Consider the following 23,785-nt stretch of genomic DNA (forward strand, 5'->3'; position numbering starts at 1 on the left):
GGAATGGGGTGGAAATCCAAAGCGGGGGGAAACAAAGTTGAGTCTCTGATTCCCTCACTATAGCAACATGCAGACCGCTATCGTGTAGCCCGATATAATGCTTGTGCCCCTGCACCGACTTACACTATGGTGAGAGACATTCTTCCATAACGGGAGAGCTATAGCAGTCTGGCATCCGCTATAGCAACCCGACGATTTTCTACCAAATCACAAAAATTCAAAAACCTTACCCCCCCCCCTCTCCATGCTTGTACCCACTCTTGAAAACACCATATCATCTAACAAGGCAATCTCTAGACTGAACCCAGACACTAGTGTCATAGTCATTCGATATTCCTAACTCATTCCAGACTCCACAATCTTACCCAAAAATGCATAGACAAAAGATAAACATCACATTATTAACACCTATTATGAAATACACTAAGAAACTATTAATAACAACCAATCGTGCTATTATGCAACAATAGATTCTTTTTACCATAATTCCCAACCGAAACTCGACTTTCCTGAAACCAAATTTCTGCACAGTCATAAATCATTAGTCCCCTAACCATCTTTACCAAGGATAAGCCCATGTAGTTTAAAAACAAACCCAAAATCATATCCAGATATGTATAATACAAAATCTGTCTCCTAGCCTTAAAACTTTAAGACTGGACCATACAAATTCATGCTAAAAACCACAGCCATTTATGATTAACTCAACACCTAATCAAGTCAAGACCTTTCCTTATCCACAACATCACAGAGATACAAGTAATCACACTTCGCATATATGCAAACATGGTTCACAAATAGACAGTTATTCAAGAACCACAATGCATACAACAACAACCATCAAGCATTCATTTCCACTTTAATCAAGCCCATGAAAACCTACTCCTATTATGGATAACCACTAACTGACCATTTATGGATTCACATGGCTTATAAGGCCAGATCCAATTGGAACCTTTTCAGTTCTAATCGCTTGTGTACCTTCAGCCTTAATAATGACATCTAGACTACTTCGTTAAGATTCTAATTGGAATCCAAACATACCAATTGGGCTCAACCTATATCATATGAGACAAACCGTATGAAAGGAGTGAAGACGTGAGATGGATTCCTAGAATGCATCATATCCCCCTAAAGATTAGATGTGTACATCAATTGACCAATCTTCAAGACTCTATTCAATATTTGCTCTTGTACTGGGAGATCAATAATTTGCACTCTGATACCAACTTATCACGATTTAATACATTGGGTCGTGTGGGAACTTACTTTAGCACCTAGATAAGAGAACCATTACCACCTAAAACGGTTAAAACATGTGAAAAATAAATTATTAACAAAAATTGATCACAAGCCTTTGAGAAGAACAAAACTTTAAAAGAACTCATTTACAAATACTGAGAATAACCACCAAGAAACTCGTCTAAATAGGTATAAGAGTGACAAAGAAGATACAATTTAGATAAGAAAATAGTACACAACTTCCACCATAAGAGAAGGAAACATGAATAATATTGCATATCGTCGGTATGAAATGTCACACCCCAAGCCTATACCCTGGACGTGGCTGGCACTCGAGAACCATTAATGGCCCCAAGCGAACCCTTGGCCTGGCTTACTTACTCAGCGGAAGACTTAAACACAAGAAATAGACTAACAAGGAACTTGTGAAATAACTTAGAATGACTTTAAATAAACATTCAAACTTAGCCAAAATGGCAACCTCAAGTCTCAAAAACATTAGCCAATAATAAAGTAGTGACAAATGAATTTAACTAACTGACTGTATGTCTATAAAGCCTCTAAACAACTGAGATGGATGTCGGGACAGGCCCACGACATCCTAATGAGCTAATAATAAAATTGAAAGCAATAAAAGGGACCCTATGTAAGCAAGGAGGCTCACCACAAGACTCTGAGTGCTCAAACTGGATCAACGAGGCGCTGGATGTTGATCCTGGTTACCTGCGCCTGCATCATAATAAGATGCAGGCTAACTGGCATCAGTACAATAAATATAATATATGAGTATGCGAGTTGAAATGCTAAACACAACATAGGCTTGAAAAAAATCTAAAAGGAACTGAAGAGCTTACCTGGCTCAACTCAACTCAATATAACTGAACTCATTTCAATATAAAGCAATTTAAAAACAAGTGCAATATAAAGAAAAATTGTTTAAAAGATGATGTCAACTCTGTGTGTATGCAGAAATACATATAACTCTGAGATGTATGTAAAAATACAAATAAACTGATGCATATAAAAATACAAAATACTGTTGTAGGAGTTTCTCTAACCGACAGCGTACTTAAGAGCTATAGCGATGATACATCATTGAACCTCACGCTACCAAGGACCATCATATACCTTGCTGGGGGTATAGGACCTAACTCACTAAGTGGATCCACTAGTCTATGCTAAAAGCATCTTAAAAAGTCATCTAAAAAGTATGATCATTTACTACCCATGATGGCAACATGGTTTATAGAGACTTAAGTTAATATGAACTCGCATCCCCATAGCGGTGCGCAATACTACTCCCAAAATGTACTTAGCTCATATGTTTTTAAAACAAACTTCTTTCTTTGGTTTGAGATAATTACTCAAAACTTAGCTTAAAAGCTCTCTTGGAATCGATGTTCCCTTTTCTTGCTCAAATGTGAAAACATTTATAAACTCTTTGGGAATACTTAGTTCCCTTATAGATTTTAGAGAGATGAACTCAACTCTTTACTTTTTGCTTAACTTGAAACTTAAGTCTTAAAACAAAGTTAAAACGTTTGTTAAAGACTTCTGAAATCTTTAAAAACTTTTCTTTGACTTGCCTCTTAACTTCTAGACTTGACTCTTAACTTCTCTTGACTTTTATATTAACTTTCCTTGAATTGGATTATGGATTCAAGGTTCATGATCTCATGTTTATGGATTATTTCGTGATGTTTAGATGTACCTTAGAGTGTTGGAATCAACTAGAAAACATAGGTACATTGCTAAGGAACAAGTACGAAAAGATGGGGGAAGAATGGGAAGAACTGGCGTCCCTAGCGCTCTGAGAGGCGCGGGGCGCCAGCCCTTGAGACTCTGAGACCAAGTTGGGGTGCTCTGACTGGCGCGGTGCCCCAGAGCTCAACATTTAGAGACCCAGGTGCGACGCGCCATGACCCTCCCCAGGTGTTCCCCGACTTTTTCTTCTTCGTTTTTCAACTCTAAACCCTCGCAATCAACTTAGTTCTTTCCCCAAACACTTAGAATTGATTATATCCTCAATATATACCAGACTCAACTCGAAATTACACCCAAAAACATGAATCAAATATCAAGCAAACCTCAACAACACAACCCATAAGAATTCAAACGAATTTTATCAGGAACTCAAAGGATTTACTTTCAAATCAATATAACCTTGCTGAATTGAATCATGTTTGGCGCGTGGGTGAACTAACCCAATACTATGTGATCCCACATACATTTTTAGGGATCACCCCCTACGAAATCGACAAGCTATCCTTGACGAAATCGACGAATCTTGAACGTTCTTCTCTTTTCTCCTATTTTCTCCTCTTCTCCAAGCCTTAGCGTGAAATTCACTTTTCTAAAACTGACTAAAATCTGACTTTACTCCAAATAACTCCTAAAAATTAATTAGAATAATTAGGTAAGGAAAAGACTAAATTATCCTTCCAAAATCCGGATTAGACTTTCCTTAATCCAACAGCCCAACTTCCAAAGGGCATAACTTACTCATACAAACTCGGAATCGCGCAAACTCGGCGGCGTTGGAAAAATCATTCCAAGAGCTTTCCAACCATATCTGGAAGTACACATAACTCATCCTAAGCTAGGATTTATGGTCATTTGAAGTTGACCAAAACTTAATTTTTCCTAACTTAAACAAATTTTCCAGATTTTCATTCTTTCTAAAAATGACTATTTCCACTTATAAGCTTCTTCCTAGTTATTTCAAATTGCGAGATGTTATAATATCTCCCCCTTGGGAACTTTCATCCTCGAATGAGATTACCCTTACTAGGTTAAGGGTGGTAACATCAAGTTCAAACACCCAACAAGCAAATGCTAACAAACAACATGTTCACTCACAAGTTTAAGGAGTACTAAGACGAGAATTAGTATCTTGGTCTGCATTTTCTCCGGACTCAAAGAGATGTGGATGCCTCTTCTTCATATCCTCTTCAGCTTCCCTCGTAGCTTCCTCAACAAATTGGTTCCTCCAAAAGACTTTGACTGATGCTACTTCTTTTGTCCTCAACTTAAGAACTTGGCGATCTAGAATCTGAATAGGAATCTCTTCATAAGATAAGCTATCCTTAATCCCAATATCTTCAGTTGGTATAATCGATGAAGGATCGCCCATGCACTTCTTCAACATGGAGACATGAAATACCGGATGAACTACTTTGCCAATCCTCTTAGAAATTCTATAAGGGCCAACATACCGGGAACTAAGTTTCCCCTTCTTACCAAACCTCATAACTTCCTTCATGGGTGAAACCTTTTAAATACACCCAATCATCATCTTCAAACTCTAACTCTCTTCTCCTAACATCAGTGTAGGATTTCTGACCACTCTACGCCGTTTTCAACCTCTCTTGAATCACTTTCACCTTCTCCATAGCTTGATGAACCAAATCTGATCATATCAACCCAGCTTCACTGAATTCAAACCATCCAATAGGAGATCTGCATCTTTTCCCATAAAGAGCTTCATAAGGAGCCATCTGGATGCTAGAATGGTAACGATTGTTGTAAGCAAACTCAATGAGAGATAAATGATCATCCCAATTACCCTTGAAATCAATCACACAATCTACCTTGATACCTCAAAACACCATTTCCCTCTTGTTCAAAAGCCATCACTTTTTGCTTATGAACACTTGCCTTTAATTCAAGCAATAAAGGATCTTGGTCTTGCTTTTCTTTTACTTCTGATACTAATGATGATTCAGTCCCATTCATCACCACCACTCCTCCTTCTATGGAATTCATTAGTCGAACTCCTAGCCGTGCAAGTTAATGCACCTCTTGTGCTAACTCTTTCTTATCTTCCTCAAAATGGGCGATACTACCCATAAATAATCTACTCAAGGCATCAGCAACAACATTAGCCTTTCCTGGGTGATAAAGAATACTCATATCATAATCTTTGAGTAACTCTAACCACCTTCTCTGTCTGAGATTAAGCTCTTTCTAACTAAACGCATACTGAAGACTCTTGTGATCGGTGAACACATCCACATGAACACCATAAAGATAATGACGTCATATTTTCAAAGCAAATACTACAACAGCCAACTCTAAGTCATGGGGTTGGGTAATTCTTCTCATGAACTTTCAACTGTCTGGAGGCATACGCTATAACTTTGTCATTCTGCATTAACACACAACCTAAACCAGCTCTAGACGCATCACAATAGACAACAAAGTCTTGTGTACCTTCTGGTAAGGTCAATACTGGCAATAGTCAACCTTTTTTTTTTCTATTCCTGAAAGCTTTTCTCACAAACTTCGGACCATTGAAATTTCACTATTTTCTGAGTTAACTTGGTCAAAGAAGACGAAATGGATGAGAACCCCTCTACAAATCTTCTATAAGAGCCAGCCAAACCCAAGAAACTTATAATATCAGTTGGAGATGTGGGTCTATGCCAATTCTACACTGGCTCTATCTTCTGAGTATAAACTCTAATTCCATCATCGAAAACTATGTGGCCCAAGAAAGCCACAGACTCAAGCCAAAACTTACATTTTGAGAACTTAGCATACAACTCCTTATCTTTCAAAGTTTGAAAAACTATTCTAAGATGTCTAGCATGATCTTCTTTATTCCTTGAATAGATTAGTATATCATCAATGAAGACGATAACAAACATATCTAAATAAGGTTTGAAAAATCTATTCATAAGGTCTATGAATGCTGCAGGTACATTGGTTAAACCGAACGACATGACCAAAAACTCATAATGACCACAACGAGTCCTGAATACTGTCTTAGAAATATCACATTCCCTTACTTTCAACTGTTCTCTCAACTCTTTTAATTCTATTGGTGCCATGCTATATGGTGGAATAGATATAGGACGGGTATATGGAAGAACATTTATACCGAAGTCTATCTCTCTCTCAGGAGGGACTCTGGGTAGATCATCTGGAAAGACTTCTGGAAACTCTTTTACTATAGGGACTGACTGAATGAGAGGTATCTCAACACTTGAGTCATTAACTCGGACCAAGTGATAGATACAACCCTTAGAAACTAACTTCCTCACCTTAAGGTACGAAATAAAATGATCCTTAGGCACTGCTGAACTACTTTTCCACTCTAAGACTGGCTTATTTGGAAACTGAAACTTGAGAACTCGAGTTTTACAATCAACTGAGGCATAACAGGCATGAAGCTAGTCCATACCAAGAATGACATCAAAATCTACCATGTCTAACTCAATTAAATCAGCCATGGTACTCTTGTGATTGACGAAAACGGGACAATCACAATAGACTCTCTCTGCTAGAATAGACTCACCAACAGGTGTAGAAACATTGAATGGTTCACTAGTTGCTCAGGAATAACATCAAAATTCATAGCAACATATGGAGTTAACAAAAAAAATAAACTCGCTCATGAGTCTAGTAAAACATACACAGTAAAGTCAAAGACTTGGATCATACCAGTAACAACATCTGGTGAATCATCTTGCCTTGACAACTAGTGATCACATAGAGGTGGTTTGCTCCTCCGCCAGTACTGGAAGTAGCTCCTCTAGGTGCAGCCCTGTCTGGTGGAGCAACTGATGAAGATTGGGCTCTACTGCCCTGATTTCCACTACCTTGCCTTTTCTTAGGACTCTTTTATAAAGTGGCCCTCTTTTCCACACTTGAAACAACTTGTCTAGCAATCATGACACTTACCTGGGTGGGTTCTACCACACTTAGCACATGCAGGAGGCTTAGTACCCCATTGTGGCACATTACCCTGAGAATAGGCAGGCTTGGCTCTGAAATCCTGACTATTGTACCCACTTTTGTTCTTGGGTGCAGGTGCACTAGCAGATGATGGGGCAGGTCCCTTCTGTTTCTGTTAGAAGGAAGACCGGTTCACACTACTTTTTTGCTGCTTGAACTTGTTCCCTCATGTCTTAGCCCTCTTATTCTTAAACTCGTCTCTATCATTCAACTTATCCTCCTCAACTTGTTGCACATGGATCATTAGCCTTGCTATGTCCATATCCCCTATCAACATTGTTGCCTTACCTTCCTTGCTTGACTGACGAGACAACAAAACAATAAATAAACTAATCCTGATTATCATGTCAACAACCATCTCCGGAGCATAGCGGGAAAGTTATGTGAACTTCAGACTATACTCATGAACACTCATAGACTCCAGCTTAAGGGTGAGAAACTCTCTTATCTTTGCCTCTCGCAACTCACGGGGAAAGAAACGCCCCATGAGAGCACTTTCAAACACTGCCCAACTCACTATTGGTGCATCCTCAACCCTATTCTTTTTCCATTGGTCGAACCAAATTCTAGTGACACCCTTCATTTGGTATACAACTAGTTCCACCCTCTAAGCATCAACAACATGCATAATCTCGAAACTTTCTGAAGCTCTTCAACAAAGTACTCCGGATCCCCTGTGACATTTGAACTTGTGAAGCTTGGTGGGTTCATCCGTAAAAACTCACGGATCCTTGAATTATCAGCCACTTCCTGTCGATTATCTCTCTGACCAACTTGATGGGTCACAACTTGACTTAACATCCGGATAGCTTCACGGAATTCAGCCTTGGTGGCCTCTCCTTGGGGTGTCACTTTTGGTGCATTAGGTACCCCTTGTTTCTCGACCTCTCTTCTAGCAGGACGACCTCAGACAGCTCTTTGTGGAGGCATGATTATCTGAAAACACGCGCAAACACGAATTAAAGGGAAACTTTTTAGAGATCAAACTCTAACGCACGAAATGAGTGTGAAAGAAGTGAGAAATTTTCCTAAATGTTGTATCCTCTTAATTAAAGATGTGGCGCGCTTCACACCGATAACTAGGACTCTACAGACACGGCTACACAGACTCCCTAGGACTCTTGAACTCTGTGCTCTAATACCAAGTTTGTCACGCCTCGAGCCTACACTCTGGACGTGCCTGGCACTCGAGAACCATTTCTGGCCCCAAGCGAACCCTTGGCCTGGCTTACTTACTCAGCGAAAGACTTAAACACAAGAAATAGACTAAGAAGGAACTTGAGAAATAACTTAGAATGTCTATAAATAAAAATTCAAACTTAGCCAAAATGGCAACCTCAAGTCTCAAAAACATAAGCCAATAATAAAGTAGTGACAAATGAATTTAACTAACTGATTGTATGTCTATGAAGCCTCTAAACAACTGAGATGGATGTCGGGACAGACCCACGACATCCTAATGAACTAATAATAAAACTGAAAGCAATAAAAGGGACCCTCCGAAAGCAAGGAGGCTCACCACAAGACTCTGAGTGCTCAAACTAGATCAACGAGGCTCTGGATGCTGATCCTGGTTACATGCGTCTACATCATATTAAGATGCAGGCCAACTGGCATCAGTATATTGAATGTACGAGTATGCAAGTTGGAATGCTAAACACAACATAGGCTTGAAAAAAATTGAAAGGAACTGAAGAACTTACCCGGCTCAACTCAACTCAACATAACTGAACTCATTTCAATATTAAGGAGTTTAAAAGTAAGTGCAATATAAAGAAAAATTGTTTAAAATAAGATGTCAACTCTGTGTGTATGCAAAGATACATAACTCTGAGATGAATGTAAAAATACAAATAAACTAATGTATATAAAAGTACAAAATATTGTTGTGGGAGTTTCTCTAAACGACAACCATCACTTAAGAGCTATAGTGATGATACAACACTTTACCTCACGCTGCCAAGGACCATCATATACCTTGCCGGGGGTATAGGACCTAACTCACTAAGTGGATCCACTAGTCTATGCTAAAAGCATTTTAAGAAGTCATCTAAAAAGTATGATCCGTTACTACCCATGATAGCTACATGGTTTATGAAAACTTAAGTTAATATGAACTCGCATCCCCATATCGATGCTCAATACTACTCCCAAAATATACTTAGCTCAAATATTTTTAAAACAAACTTCTTTCTTTAGTTTGAGATAATTACTCAGAACTTAGCTTAAAAGCTCTCTTGGAATCGATGTTCCCTTTTCTTGCTCAAATGTGAAAACATTTATAAACGCTTTGGGAATACTTAGTTCCCTTATAGATTTTAGAGAAATGAACTCAACTCTTTACTATTTGTTTAACTTGAAACTTAATTCTTAAAACAAAGTTAAAACGTTTGTTAAAGACTTTTGAAAACTTTAAAAACTTTGTTTTGACTTGCCTATTAACTTCTCTTGACTTTGATCTTAACTTTCCTTAAATTGGATTATGGATTCAAGGTTCATGATCTCATGTTAATGGATTATTTCATGATGTTTAGATGTACCTTAGAGTGTTGGAATCAACTAAAAAACATAGGTATATTGCTAAGGAACAAGTACGAAAAGATGGGGGAAGAATGGGAAGAACTGGCGTCCCTAGCGCTCTGAGAGGCGCGGGGCGCCAGCCCTTGAGATTCAGAGACCAAGTTGGGACACTCTGGCTGGCGCGGTGCCCCAGAGCTCAACATTTAGAGACCCAGGCGCGACGCGCCAGGACCCTCCCCAGGTATTCCCCGACTTTTTCTTCTTCGTTTTTCAACTATAAACCTTCGCAATCAACTTAGTTATTTCCCCAAACACTTAGAATTGATTATATCCTCAATATATACCAGATTCAACTCAAAATTACACCCGAAAACATGAATCAAACATCAAGCAAACCTCAACAACACAACCCACAAGAATTCAAACGAATTTCATCAAGAACTCAAAGGATTTACTTTCAAATCAATATAACCTTGCTGAATTGAATCATGTTTGGCATGTGGGTGAACTAATCCAACGCTATGTGATCTCACATACCTTTTTAGGGATCACCCCCGATGAAATTCTCAAGTTATCCTTGACGAAATTGAAGAATTTTGAACGTTCTTCTCCTATCTCCTATTTTCTCTTCTTCTCCAAGCCCTAGCGCGAAATTCACTTTTCTAATACTGACTAATATCTAGGGCTGGGCATAATATGGTTAAAACCGAAAAAACCGACCGAACCGATTTTTTTTATATTTCGGTTTCGATTTTTCGGTTATTTCGGTCGGTTTCGGTTTTGATTTTCAATATTTCAGTTTTTCGATTCGGTTTTCGGTTTTTTAGCTTAAAAATTCGGTTAACCGAAAAATCGAAATTAGATATATATATTATATATATTCTTAACCCCTTCATTAAATCTCAGCCCATTCCTTTAATAAAAATACAACTCTCAGGCTCTCAGCCCAATAGCCCATGCCCAGCCCAAATTCCAATCTAAATTTAAAAATCCCTAATTTCAGACCAGTGTAGCGTAGTCCATAATTTTCAACTCTCGTCTCAGACTCTCAGTTACGCCGCGGCTCCAAGCTCGTCTCTCAACCCTCATCTCTCATCTCTCAACTCGCCGTCTCAACTCTCAAGCCTGCCGCTTGAGACGACAATTTCCTAAACTTCTAGTACCTCACCTTCTCCGTCGCCGCCTCACCGGGTTGTACACCAAAGGTTAGTCCCACTACAGTGCCTTCCCCATCACTGGTTCTTTTTCTTATGCTATTTTTTTTCTTTTCTATGTTCAGATTTTTTTCAAATTGTTTCCTTTATTTGTTACTTTCCGATCATGCAATGTTGTGTCTATGGTAACATAAATTTTAGTTTCCTCCATCACTGTTCCGCACTCTTTTGAAGCTTAAAAGCAAAAGTGAAGTCCCAATTTAGCTTTTAGTCACATTGTTTCAGAAACCCTACAGATTTTACCCTAGTCATTGAAAGTTTTGCATTATTAACTCTCGTAAAGGAAGCTGATTGAAATATGGGGCATTTGGTAGGTTGATTTTCACATGTCACTCAAAACAGTTTACTCTTATATAACTGTAATTGTCTCCGTGAAATGCATATGCATTTTGCATTATTAACTCTTGGAAAATGCTCGTAAAGGAAGCTTAGGTTGATTTTCACATGTTGCCCAAACCTAGGGGAGGATTGATATGTGTATTATTCATTACGAATTTAAGTTTTATCTACTTAACAATGTAAATTGTAAGTATAATTTGACTGGTCCATGGAAGTTCTGCCTATTTTGTTTAAGTGTCTATTAGTTAGGGACTGATCAATGAGTCGGTTAGTGAACTGTAAGTCTGTAATGTACTGCGTGATTATTGTTCTTCTGAGTTCTGAACCGCAACTGAACTGTGTGAGTTTAATCATTGAATGCAAGTATGCAACTTTGTGATTATTTGTGTGATTTGTGAACTGTAATGTACTGCGTCTTTCTGATTGTTGTTATTCTTGTTTGTTTCACTTTTTTTTTTTTACAGATGACACAAATTGGAAGTAGGATAAGTGAAAGTGGAGCTTCAAATGACAGCATATCTAACACCTCGTCTCCCAACGAGGTTGAAGTTAATGTTGATACTTCAAATAAAAGAAAAATCATGGAACCTAGAGCTGCTTGTTGGAAGCATTTTGACAAGTTCATTGATGAAAGTGGAGCTAAGAAAGCCAAATGCAAGTATTGTGAGAAACCTTATGTAGCTTCTACATCGAATAATGGTACGTCAACAATGAATAATCATATGAGAATATGTCCTAAATTTCCTCGTGACACCGTAGATAAAGGTCAACATCTAATTAATTTCTACCATCTTCAACGGGAGCAAAAGAAGGGATGATTAACACTTGGAAATTTGACCAAACACAAAGTAGGAGAGCTTTAGCCAAAATGATAATTGTTGACGAGCTACCATTTAGTTTTGTTGAGAAAGAAGGTTTTAAAAACTTCATGAGAGTTACAGTGCCACAATTTCATATTCCTTCTCGTAGAACCGTGACGAGAGATTGTTATGAACTATTCCTTGAAGAAAGACAACTTTTGAAGAAGATTTTCAAAGAAGCACGTCCAAGAGTTTGTCTTACGACAGATACTTGGACCTCTATACAAAAAATCAACTACATGTGTTTGACAGCCCACTTTATAGATAGAAATTGGACTTTGCATAAAAGAATAATAAACTTTTGTCCTATTTCTAGTCATAAGGGCGGGGATATGGCGGCTTGCATTACTAATTGTTTGCTTGAATGGGGTTTGGATAATGTGTTTACTATTACAGTTGATAATGCTAGTTCTAATGATGTTACTGTGAAAGAAATGTCTAAACAATTGAGTAATTGGGGAACTAACATTATGGATGGTGACCATCTTCATGTGAGGTGTATGGCACATATCCTTAATCTTATTGTGCAAGATGGGTTGAAGGAAATTGGTAAGTCTGTCAAGCTAGTGAGACAAGCGGTGAAGTACATTAAACAATCTCCCGCAAGACTTAGAAAGTTCAAAGAATGTTGTGAATCTCAATTGATAACTTGTAAGAAATCATTGTGTTTAGATGTTCCTACTAGGTGGAACTCTACATATTCGATGCTTGATGTAGCACAACATTTTGAGTTTTCATTTGAGAGATATAGTTTTTATGATATTGGATACTTGAATCATTTTCGTACCTTTGGTTCTGTTTCTTCTGAAGATGAAAATGGAACTAGTGATGTAGATGGAACTAGTGCAAATATTATTACAAGTGATATTCTTACAAGTGCTGACTGGAAAAATGTGAGGTCAATGGTGAAATTTCTTGAAACCTTTTATGTACTTACTTTGAAGGTCTCTGGTTCTAATTATGTCACTAGCAATACACACTTTGTTGAAATTGCTGAACTTAATCTTATTTTGAAAGAGATGATGGAAAATGAAGATGGTAATTTGAAAGAAATGGCGAAAAGTATGAATGAAAAGTTCAAAAAGTATTGGGGTGAACCACATAAAATGAACAACATGATCTTTATTTCATCCGTGTTGGATCCCCGTAACAAGCTTGATTATGTTCCATTTGCAATTGTGGATATGTTTGGAAAAGAAGTAGGGGACAAGCTATGTTCAGAAGTGAAAAAATACATGAAAAAATTGTTTGATTATTATGTTAAGAAATCCTCAAAAAGCTCTTCACATGTACCATCTTCACCCACTTCTTCTGGCAACTCATCAAGTATATCTAGTGTGAATGGTTGTGGCAACTTTGTAAATAGAGGAAGAATGAGAACGAAACAACAATTTGAGAAGCATAAAGAAGTTAGTGGAAGTTCAGGTAGTAAATCAGAATTGGAAAGATATCTTACTGAAGATATTGAGCCAGATAGTAATGAATTTGATATATTAATGTGGTGGAAAGTTAATGAGCCGAGATTTCCTATTCTCGCGGAGATGGTTCGTGATGTGTTAGCCATTCCCATTTCAAGTGTCGCATCAGAATGTGCATTCAGCACAGGAGGTCGTGTTCTTGATCCCTTTAGGAGTTCATTAACTCCTAAACTTGTGCAATCTCTTATATGTGTTCAAGATTGGCTTAGAAGTGAGCCTTTTCCAATCAATATTGAGGAAGATTTAGAGTATCTTGAGCAACTTGAACTTGGTAAGAATTTGGTATTTGTATTAATTATCTTGAAAATAATTTTCTTATGTTTCTTAACAACTAACAAATTCTTTCATATTTTTTTAGATTTTGCTTGTAGTGGGACTGAATCTAGTATTATTGATATATAGTTGCAACTTGTAAGTTCAACTATCAACTAGTGATGTGTGGTAACGGGTAAGTAAATAACTTATTTACATAACTTGCTTGATAGTTTTATATATTTTATTATGAAATGGAGATCATTTTTCTAAAGAGTTCTATTTTCTCGCAGTCACAGGCACATCAATGTTTTGTTATTTTCTTGGTTGCTATCTGTTGGACCTTGGGAGCTATTGCACTGGAGGTTGCAAATCTTTTGGTTGCTGCAAATTGTAATGCTGCCTACTGGCAGCTGGACTTTAGTTTGTAACTAACTATATTTTAGGGCTGGGCTGTGGGCACAAGTTTGTTGAATTTTCTAGTCCTGTTGTCTTGACTCTTGATAGTCTTTTTATTCTTATTCTCACCTAGTTTGTTAATGTTGCTACCTGTTGGACTGCTTGGACAAGAATTATCAGTTTTGTTTGGATATTTTAGTCAATGATATGGTAGTTGCAAGTTAAATGTTTGTTGAAATTTATCTGCTCCTTGGCAACAAATGCTTGCAGTTGCAGCAACACTGGTCTGCTTTCAATTTCTGCTTTTAACCGACAGACTTGTGAGTTGTGAAAGTAAAAGGCTTGTGAGTTGTGACTTGTGACCTGCTTGTAAAGAGATGAGAATATGCACTTGTGTGAGGCTTCTGCTATAATCCTGAGTTTAATTTCATTGAAAATATGTTTTAGATGTTATTTTCATACCATGCTTTAGACATATGATCATTTATAGGTTGAATGACACTTTGATCGCTAGAGATGTCTTAAAAACTAATACACACATTTTTGTTATAACTTTAGTGACCTGAGTATGACTGTATGAGTATAAGCTGAAAGAGATCAATTCTACTTAACTGCACATTTTTTCCACTTCACATAGTAGATAGGAATTCAACTGGGAGAAGAAAATCATAGCAGTTATTTTCTCATTGCAAAATGGTACTCATTTGTTGAGTTAAGCAAGAATTAAGGGTGTATTTCGGTCGGCACACAGGAAAAGTATAAAAAGACAATTTATAAGGAGAGATGTTTTTACTGTGGTTGTTTCAGGTGGTTCACTTATCAAGTCTCTCAGGTAATTATTGATTAATTCTCTTTGTTTCTACTAGGAACTAGGAAGTATCATTTTGGGTTGCTAAGGTTTGTTGCAGGAAATTGGTGGAGCCACCATACCATATATTGATTCAATAGACTGGTCGTAATGGCACGTTTTCTAGGTGGATGAGAGAGTGGTTAAATCGAAAACCAAATCGAAATAAACCGAACCGAAATTATAATAACCGAACCAAACCGAATTTATTTCAGTTTGGTTTGGTTTCACATTTGGCCAAACCGAAAATCGAAAAAATCGAACCGAAATTTACAAACCGAACCGAACCGACCGAACGCCCAGCCCTACTAATATCTGACTTTACCCCAATTAAACTCATAAAAATGAATTAGAATAATTAGGTAAGGAAAAGACTAAATTACCCTTCCAAAATCCGGATTAGGCTTTCCTTAATCCGACAGCCCAAATTCTAAAGGGCATAACTTACTCATACGAACTCAAAATTGCGCAAACTCGGAGGCGTTGGAAAAATCATTTCAAGAGCTATCCAACCATATCTAGAAGTACACCTAACTCATCCTGAGCTAGGATTTATGGCCGTTTGAATTTGACCAAAACTCAACTTTTCCTAACTAACATAAATTTTCCAAATTTTCATTCTTTCCAAGAATGACTATTTCCAATTATAAGCTTCTTCCTAGTTATTTCAAATTGCGAGACGTTACATAAAACATCACTAACCCTACAACTAGATTATTCCAAGTGGCATAACAAGAGTAGTATCAGTACAACCAATCATTTGTCGATCTGAACCTATTACATAATATCAAGTAAATAGACAGAAGGTCATGCAATGAGAAGTTGCACCGCCCTACTTCTTTATTTTCTTACCTCGACCCTTGTTGGGTAAAATTATAAGTAAGTACCTCAAATACTCCACCCCAAGGCATTCACAACCTACTCGTCATGCCATGCTGCCATCAAAACCTAATCTATCTACCACATTAATGTTACTAAACATCATTCCAGCACTCTTGCCATTTCTAGAATAATAACATAAATTGATACCCTAGCTCAACTCATCCTTAGTAAGACTCAACCCCGAACCCCTTACGACTAAGACCATCACAACTAATAGAACCATGACTTAAACCACTAAAGAATTTGATCCCCATAAACTCACTCCACTAGGCAAGAAAATTATTATACAAAACAAGTTGTAAGGGTGCAATAGTAATAACCTCTAATATCCCTCAACCATCACAAAGCGTCACCTAACCCAAGTCTCCTAGTCCCCGTCCTGGATTTATCTACACAACCCGTAACACCATAACCATATATAATAACAACACCAAATACCAAGACTCTCAGTTATACAACATACTGGTCCTCTAACGGGACCCATATCAAATTGTAGTATTATACCAAGAGTGGTATCCGAGTCAAATGTATATAATCATACTAGGTGTGGTATCCGAGCTAACCAACAATGTTCTATACCGGCGTGGTACCCGAGCCAACCAACAAGCACACCAAGCATGTATAGTCTTATTACACCATAGCATGCACCAACACATAGCACAATGAACAAAACTATTTAAACCCACAAGTTACAATCACAAGTTCATTTCATATGCTTCCTATCACTCGTTACGCAATATGACACTACAAGCAATAAACATACATATACATAATTCGAAAGCATACAACCATCATGTACACATATACACATATGTATTAATAGCGCAAAATATATGACCTCATTATAAGTACACATTCTTTCCCTGAGAATTATCTCCCCAATCCCATGAATTGATGTTCTTCTCATTTATTTAGTTCCCCTTGATTAAAACAAGTTCCATAAAAAGCTATAACCCAACAATTTCATAAACACCCTAACCTTACAATTAACATTAAGTTACTCCAACAAGGAAATTTCATATTAACAATCCAGCACTAGAGACCACCCCATTGTCATCATTTTTTTACGCCTTAGCAACAATTCAATATTTTAACCATTCAAACTCCATGCCCGAAGGCCAAACATGAGCTCTCTGAATACTTACAAAATAGAATGCGATAAAAGCAGGTCTAATTATCAATTTTGAAAGAAACCCTAACTACCTAGACGTCAAGCAATCACTGATGAACTTTGTCCTTGAATACGACTCAGCAGAATCTCCCTTTGATGAGAGACATAAAAAATACATTGAATTTATCCCTCATAGTGTGGAATTTCTCCCTCCTAATGTGGGATTTCTTCCTCCTCCATTGTTGTCTTTCCTTGGGTGCTCTTGGATGGTTTTTAAGAACAACCGTAGATATTTCCTCCTTCCAAAAATGGGAGGAAAATAAAAAATGACGCATTAATTAGGTTGTTAATTTTTGACGTCTCGCTCAGACCTCTATAACGGCATCACCGTAGAGAGGGACCTTCCGCTTATGCAAATTGACGTCAGCCCAACTAAAAAAATTAAATTAAGCCAAAATCCATCATACTCAAATTTTAGGAATTCTTGGCTATAGACCACACCTTAGGAGTTAGGACTCTGCACGAGGTGTCATTTAGTAACGACGAATCTGATCGTTACACGAATAGACCACATAATAACAGGTAAATAATCAAAAGAAAACATAAGACTTGAACAATCCACTCTCAATCTCTTAGCCATCGAGTCCCACTACCTTGGATTCATGCATAATATTCCCCAACTCACCCACCGCATTTTGCTGCCAACTCCCACATTAAGAGCCATTTTACCTTCCCAATCGATCATCGCCTAACTCTTTTATCACATAATGACCTCTCGAAACCACTTATTCTACAAACACTAGAGCCTTTTTTACTAAATCCATTCTTGATCTCATATCTACCAACTAACTCAATATACACTGTAAACCCTTCTAATTTATCTTGACTCAACCAACACATGATTCAACATTATCTATGATATTTAACATGCATTTTTTTCTACACAAGGACCACCACAACATTTAAATACACCAATTCGACCACTGAAGGACCAATATGTGATAAATACAACACAATAAATGAATTCACTCCACTCATGGAACCAACATTTCTATTGTAATTACAATACATTGCTTTCTATGTTTAAGTTGTATGATTTATTTATTTATATTCTATTTTTAAAGGAATTGTTTTCTCTTTATAATATCAACTTTATATATAATCATGCTTAAAATCACACGATTAAAAGATAGTTTTGTCACCTCAAAAATAGGGAGGCACGATTGGTACTCAACACCGTATTCAATTGGGCAACACAATATTCGAAATACGAAGCCTGAATCATTAAGGTCGTGACATGAATAACAATAAACCATATTAAAATGGTAGACAAGTCAAAAATGAAGAATTACTAGCTAGTCGACGAGGCGGCAACCAAAGACATACATACTTACACAGATATTATATGCCAAGCCTATGGACTGAAGATTGAAACCTGCAAAAGAAACTTAGAATATTGTGTCCACAATATCCTCTACGAGTGATATAAGCATTGTTGGCCTGGACAAGGCTCTAACTATACCTAAAATGTACAACATAAAAGTAGCATTCACTAATAACCCAGGATAAGATGGAGCTTACCAACTCATAGTTGAACATGAATCCTAGTGGGTTGGTTGATCAGAATCCTTGTCTGGACTTGTTCGCACGAAGAAAAAAAGTAGCGTCCCTAGGCAATGGGACGTGAGTACGAATAAAAATGCACTGGTATGTAAGGTAGAAAGTAGAATCATAAGTAGCTTTTGTAAAACATGTAATAGAGATATCACCTAAAACTGAAACTCAAATAATCTCCATGATTAACATTTGACCTCCTACTATTCAAATATGCATGATATGCTCGTGTAATTGTATGTCGTGAATACATATATAGATGCAAATACATGACATACCAAACCAAATGTTAGCAATGGTGGTGCCTTTTGGTAGCTAACCTGCATCATATTCACTAATTTGTGGCCACTTGTGTTTCATATGTATAAATATAAGCAATATGGTTCATACCTCCTTATTATAGCTCGAGAGTAGAATGCATAACATGTCATGTTATCGATTTGTTGTAACATCTCACAACTAGAAAGAACTAGAAGGAAGTTTAAAATCTGGAAAATTGCAAGTTAAAAATTGAGTTTTTGGTCAACTTCAATCGGTCATAACTCCTAGCTCAAGATGAGTTAAGTGTAGTTCCATATATGGTTGGAAAGCTCTTGGGACAATCTTTCCAACGCCACCAATTTTGCGTGATTCCGAGTTCGTATGAGTGAGTTATCCCCTTTGAAAGTTGGGTTGTTGGAATAAGGAAATGTCCAATCCAAATTTTTAAGAGGTATTTTAGTCTTTTCATTTGCCCTATTATTTTAATCCGTTTTTAGGAGTTTAATATGGGTCAAATTAGAGTTTAGTCAGTTTTAGAATTTGGGATTTCACGCTAGGGCTAAGGAGAAAGGAGAAGAGAAAAGAAGAAGGAGAAAAGGGCAAATTCATCAAGATCGATCAAAGAAGTTGGTGTTTCGCCAAGGATTTGCTTCTATCAAGTATGTGAGGCTCTCATAACATTAGGATCGTTCTCCCACGTGTCAAGCATATTTATTTATGTTTGGATTTGTCCTAAAAGCATATGAATATTGATGATCTTTATACCTATTCTTGAATTCATCTATTGTTCTTGAATTTGACTGAGTTGGGAAGTTTTTGAGTTCGTTACGTCGCATTATAGGGTCGTTTCGAGTTAGGTTTTTATGTACATTTTCTGGGTATTTGTATCTAAAAGTAATCTGGAAAAAATGAACCGAGTTTGGGTGATTTGAAATTGGAAAACGAAGAAGAAATTTCGTCGGACAAAATTAAGGGGTGGCCGCGCGTCGCGCGCCTAGTGCCCACATTTGAATATTTCAGCTTCGCGTCGCAGAGCTAACACGAAGTGTTCTGCCTCAAAAGACGTTTTCGGAACCAAAATTTAATTATGCCTCCGCGTGCGGACCCATTTTCAAATCTTGAGTTTCGGTCTTTTCTCATGTTTAGCTATCTAAAATCATTCCTAAACAACATGAGAACTTTCCAATCACAAATCTTAATCCTTGAATCCATAATTCAATTCAAGGATCGGTTAAGAGTCAAGTGAAGAGCACTTAAGATCAAAGTCAAGAGAAGTCAAGAGTCAAGTAAGAGAAGTTCATTTCAAGCTTTCATAAGTCTTTTACAAACGTTATAACTTTGTTTTAAGACTTAAGTTTTGAGTTCAGTAAAGAGTAATGTTGAAGTTCTTTCGTTCAAAGAAACATATGGGAACTAAGTATTTCCCAAATAGATTTAAACTGTTTTACACATTTAAATAAGACCGGAAACTGAGATTTCCAAAGGGCCTTCGGGCAAGTTTTTAGAAAAGAGTAATAGCTTTCTAAATGAAGCAAGCAGGAAAACTGAGATTTCCAAGATAGCCTTTGAGCTAAGTTTTTTAGCACTAATCTCAAATCACAAAAGAAGTATGTTTTTAAAACATAAGAGCCAGTATATTTTGGGAGTAGTATTGAGCACCGAATTGGGGACGAGCATGAGTTTAGATAACTCGCATCACCATAGAACCATGTAGCCATCATGGGTAGAAAAGGGTCATACTTTTTAGATGAATCCTTTTCGCAATAGACTAGTAGATCCATTAGGCAGTTCAGGTTCTATACCTTTGGCCGGGTATAGGATGCAATGGCAGCGTGAGGTAGATCGCTGTATCATTACTATAGCTCTTATGTAATGGTTGTCGATTAGAGAAACTCCCACAGAAGTTATTGTATTTTTACATACATCAGTTTATTGTATTTTTGCATACATTTTAGAGTTATGTTGTATCATTATATATACATAGAGTTGACATCATGTTTTTAAACAGCTTTTCTTTATATTGCACTTGTTTAAATTGTTTTATATTGAAATGAGTTCAGTAAGTATTCATGAGTTGAGAAGAGCCAAGGTAAGTGTTTCTTTCAGATTTCCCTCTCAAGCCTATGTTGTTTTAGCATTCCAACTCGCATACTCGTACATTCAATGTACTGATGTCAGTTGGCCTGCATCTTATTATGATGCAGACACAGGTAACTAGAATCGGCATTTCGATGCATCGTTGATCCAATGGGAAGTTCAGAGTCTGTTGGTGAGCCTCCTTGTTTTTCGAAGGATCCATTTCATTACTTTCCAGTTTAGTTTATTAGGATGTTGTGGGGTTTGTCCCAACATCCATCTCAGTTGTTATTAGAGGTTTCATGGACAGTCAGATGTTAGTTCTTTAGTCTTATTCATTTCATTTGTATCGTTTAAGACTTGAGTTTGCCTTAAAGGCCAGTTGAATGTTCCTTTATAACATTCTAGTTACTTCATAAATGTGTATGTGATGAGTTAAGTCTTCTGCTGAGTTAGTAAGCCAGGCCAAGGGTTCGCTTGAGGCCAACAATGATCTTCGAGTGCCGATCACGTCTAGGGTGTAGGCTCGGAGCGTGACATTTGTAATGCATATTGTTACCATAATCATGTTGCCAATCTTAACCCATTTGTACTCTTGCTCTCATAATCATGTAATCACTTTTGTATAACATATAAATGTCTCATAGAACCTCATATGATATGTTTTCCGAATAAGCTTGAAAACTTAACTCGACTTTTAGAAAGATAACTTAACCTTGAAGATGTTCATAAAAAGCTTAAGGTGCTTCACTTGGTTCCTAGATAATTTATAAAATAAAAATTTCAAAAATCAACTATTTTAATACTTTAAATATTTAAGTGATATTTGAGAATTTTGAAAATCATGTCTTACTTTAAAGAATTTTCAAAATACATTTTAGCGGGGAAAGAGGATTGGTTGGAAATACTAAATGTCTTCCATAATCTTTTTAAGTCACACCACCCAATGAAGAATAAGATTTCATACATATGAACATACGGTCAAGGAAGCCGATAAAATAACGTGTAGATGTTGAATACCTTATTTATCTAAACGAATGGAATATCAACATAATAGTATCATGAAAATAATTCAGTTGCGATCCCAATGCCTTTAATAGAAGGTCTTTCTAGAAATAGAATTGTAAAATATAGCATTTGGTGTTTTAGAATTTTTTCAGAAGTCATGCTAAAAGGAAAAGCTTAGCCTTGACATACCTTTTCAATGAACACTCGAATGCTCGAAGTTTTTTCACAAAAAAATTTTCTTACGTCCTAAGCTTCACAAACACTATATATACACAACTTGTATGCACCTATAAATAATTTATAAATGAGCTTAAATCGGCAGATTTGCCATATGGTTCTAACTTGACGAAACATCCGGAGATTTTCGTAAAAACAATCATACAAGAGTCCCAAGATGATTACCTTAGCAAATCAAGTGTAAACCTTGAAAAAACACCAATAACTACAAAGTAATATCTTCCAAAACTCTTTCCAAACACAGCTAAAAAGGGGGGGAAACAATTGCTATGCGTAGGAATCATGTTTCTAGGCACGGGGGCAACCTTTAATAGTAGAAATCGCTAAAAACGCATGTTTATCACCCAAGAACTCCATCAGAGCCCTCTCTTAAGATTTCTTTCTGGTTAGGAAGAAATATTTCTATGGGTTAAAACATCGAATAGCCTACTTACCATATTTTTTATCCGATTCGGTTCCCGACCCGAATTCTACCCAAACAATCTGTAGTAAAACACTCACAACATTTTACTCTGATATTGGTTTGATGTGAGGTTTTTTGCATTGCAAACTAGACTCGTAGACCTTTGATTTGATAGTTCATGGGCTTTTTAAGCCTTTATATATTGGGACGAACATCCGAGATATTTTGTTAGGATCAAACGCTTAGCATCATGCCAAAAGTTATAAATGACAGCAAAGGCACAACTTTATTTCTTAACTAAGTCCACCAAGCAAGAGTCATGTTCGATCATGACTCCGACTCGAGCCACCCAATCCCTCGTGGGCCTTGCCATAGGCAAGATGATGACATTACTCAACAATCCCCCTCCCAACACCTACCTCATGCAGAATGCTGCTCTTGGGAATCGAACCCACGACCTTGACTGTGATACCATTTGTTAGGATCAAGCACTTATCATCATGCCAAAAGTTATAGCTGATAGCAAAGGCACAACATTATTTCTTAACTAAGTTCACCAAGCAAGCGCCATGTTCGATCATGACTCCGACCTGGGCCACCCAACCCCTCGTGGGCCTTGCCATAGGCCAGATGTTGACATTACTCAACACATTTGACCCAAAGTTCAGAAAATTTATTAGAGAACCTTACGACAACTTTTACCGACCTTTGTTTCACTATTTTTCTTGACTTCAAAACTTAACATACAACCATTGTGTTATTATATACCTCATAACACATTATTCTTAGCATATTAAACATTCATAGACTTTTCCCAGAGGTCTGGGTTAGTTTAAACCTTTCAAACGGGTAAGGTGCTATAGAGCCATTTCTTTAAACCCGAACCTTTGTTTGAGGAATTCCTTTGACCTAAAACTTTAGTCTATTTCCTTGATATTGTCACCCATTTGCAATCTTATTCTCCATTATACTATACCAAGCCATATACACCTCATATAACCACGCTATGATATGTTACGCCACATATTTTAAATGGTCAAAATGCTCTTAAACTATGCGAGAAACAAAATGCACCCCCTTACACCACTCCCCACCCCGATAATATTTTTTTCCAAAAAATGCCCATATTGTTATATTTGAATAAAAAATATTTTTTTTCTAATAAACATGTTGTTCCTTTTCTTTTCAAACGTTTTTTTCTAATAAAAATATTGTAACTCATCATTAATTTTCATATACATAAGATCATTATGTATGACCTATATTATTAGTTTAAAAAGTATATAATTTATTTTTATTGATA

The 23,785-nt window shown here is 36.9% G+C and overlaps 2 protein-coding genes across 2 annotated transcripts in view; one reads left to right on the plus strand and one right to left on the minus strand.

Annotated features, from left to right (window-relative positions):
- The window catches only part of LOC125866761 (uncharacterized), a 174,795-nt gene that overhangs the window by 74,138 nt on the left and 76,872 nt on the right, over window positions 1-23,785 (minus strand). The window lies entirely within an intron of this gene.
- Window positions 12,247-13,895, plus strand: LOC125868758 (zinc finger BED domain-containing protein RICESLEEPER 2-like). The gene is made up of 2 exons (XM_049549330.1): window positions 12,247-13,663; window positions 13,751-13,895. Exons 1-2 carry the CDS (start codon window positions 12,247-12,249, stop codon window positions 13,792-13,794), a joined length of 1,461 nt encoding a protein of 486 aa, XP_049405287.1. The 3' UTR covers window positions 13,795-13,895.

This window comes from Solanum stenotomum, chromosome 6 (assembly GCF_019186545.1).
Source record: "Solanum stenotomum isolate F172 chromosome 6, ASM1918654v1, whole genome shotgun sequence".
NCBI classification, from domain to species: Eukaryota; Viridiplantae; Streptophyta; class Magnoliopsida; order Solanales; family Solanaceae; genus Solanum; species Solanum stenotomum.

What these genes read in the sequence shown, in the direction of transcription:
- LOC125868758 (XM_049549330.1), top strand. Translation starts at nt 12,247, where the DNA reads ATGGCGGCTTGCATTACTAATTGTTTGCTTGAATGGGGTTTGGATAAT. An exon ending in TCTTGAGCAACTTGAACTTG is followed by an intron (nt 13,664 to 13,750) that starts GTAAGAATTTGG and finishes ATATTTTTTTAG; the next exon opens with ATTTTGCTTGTAGTGGGACT.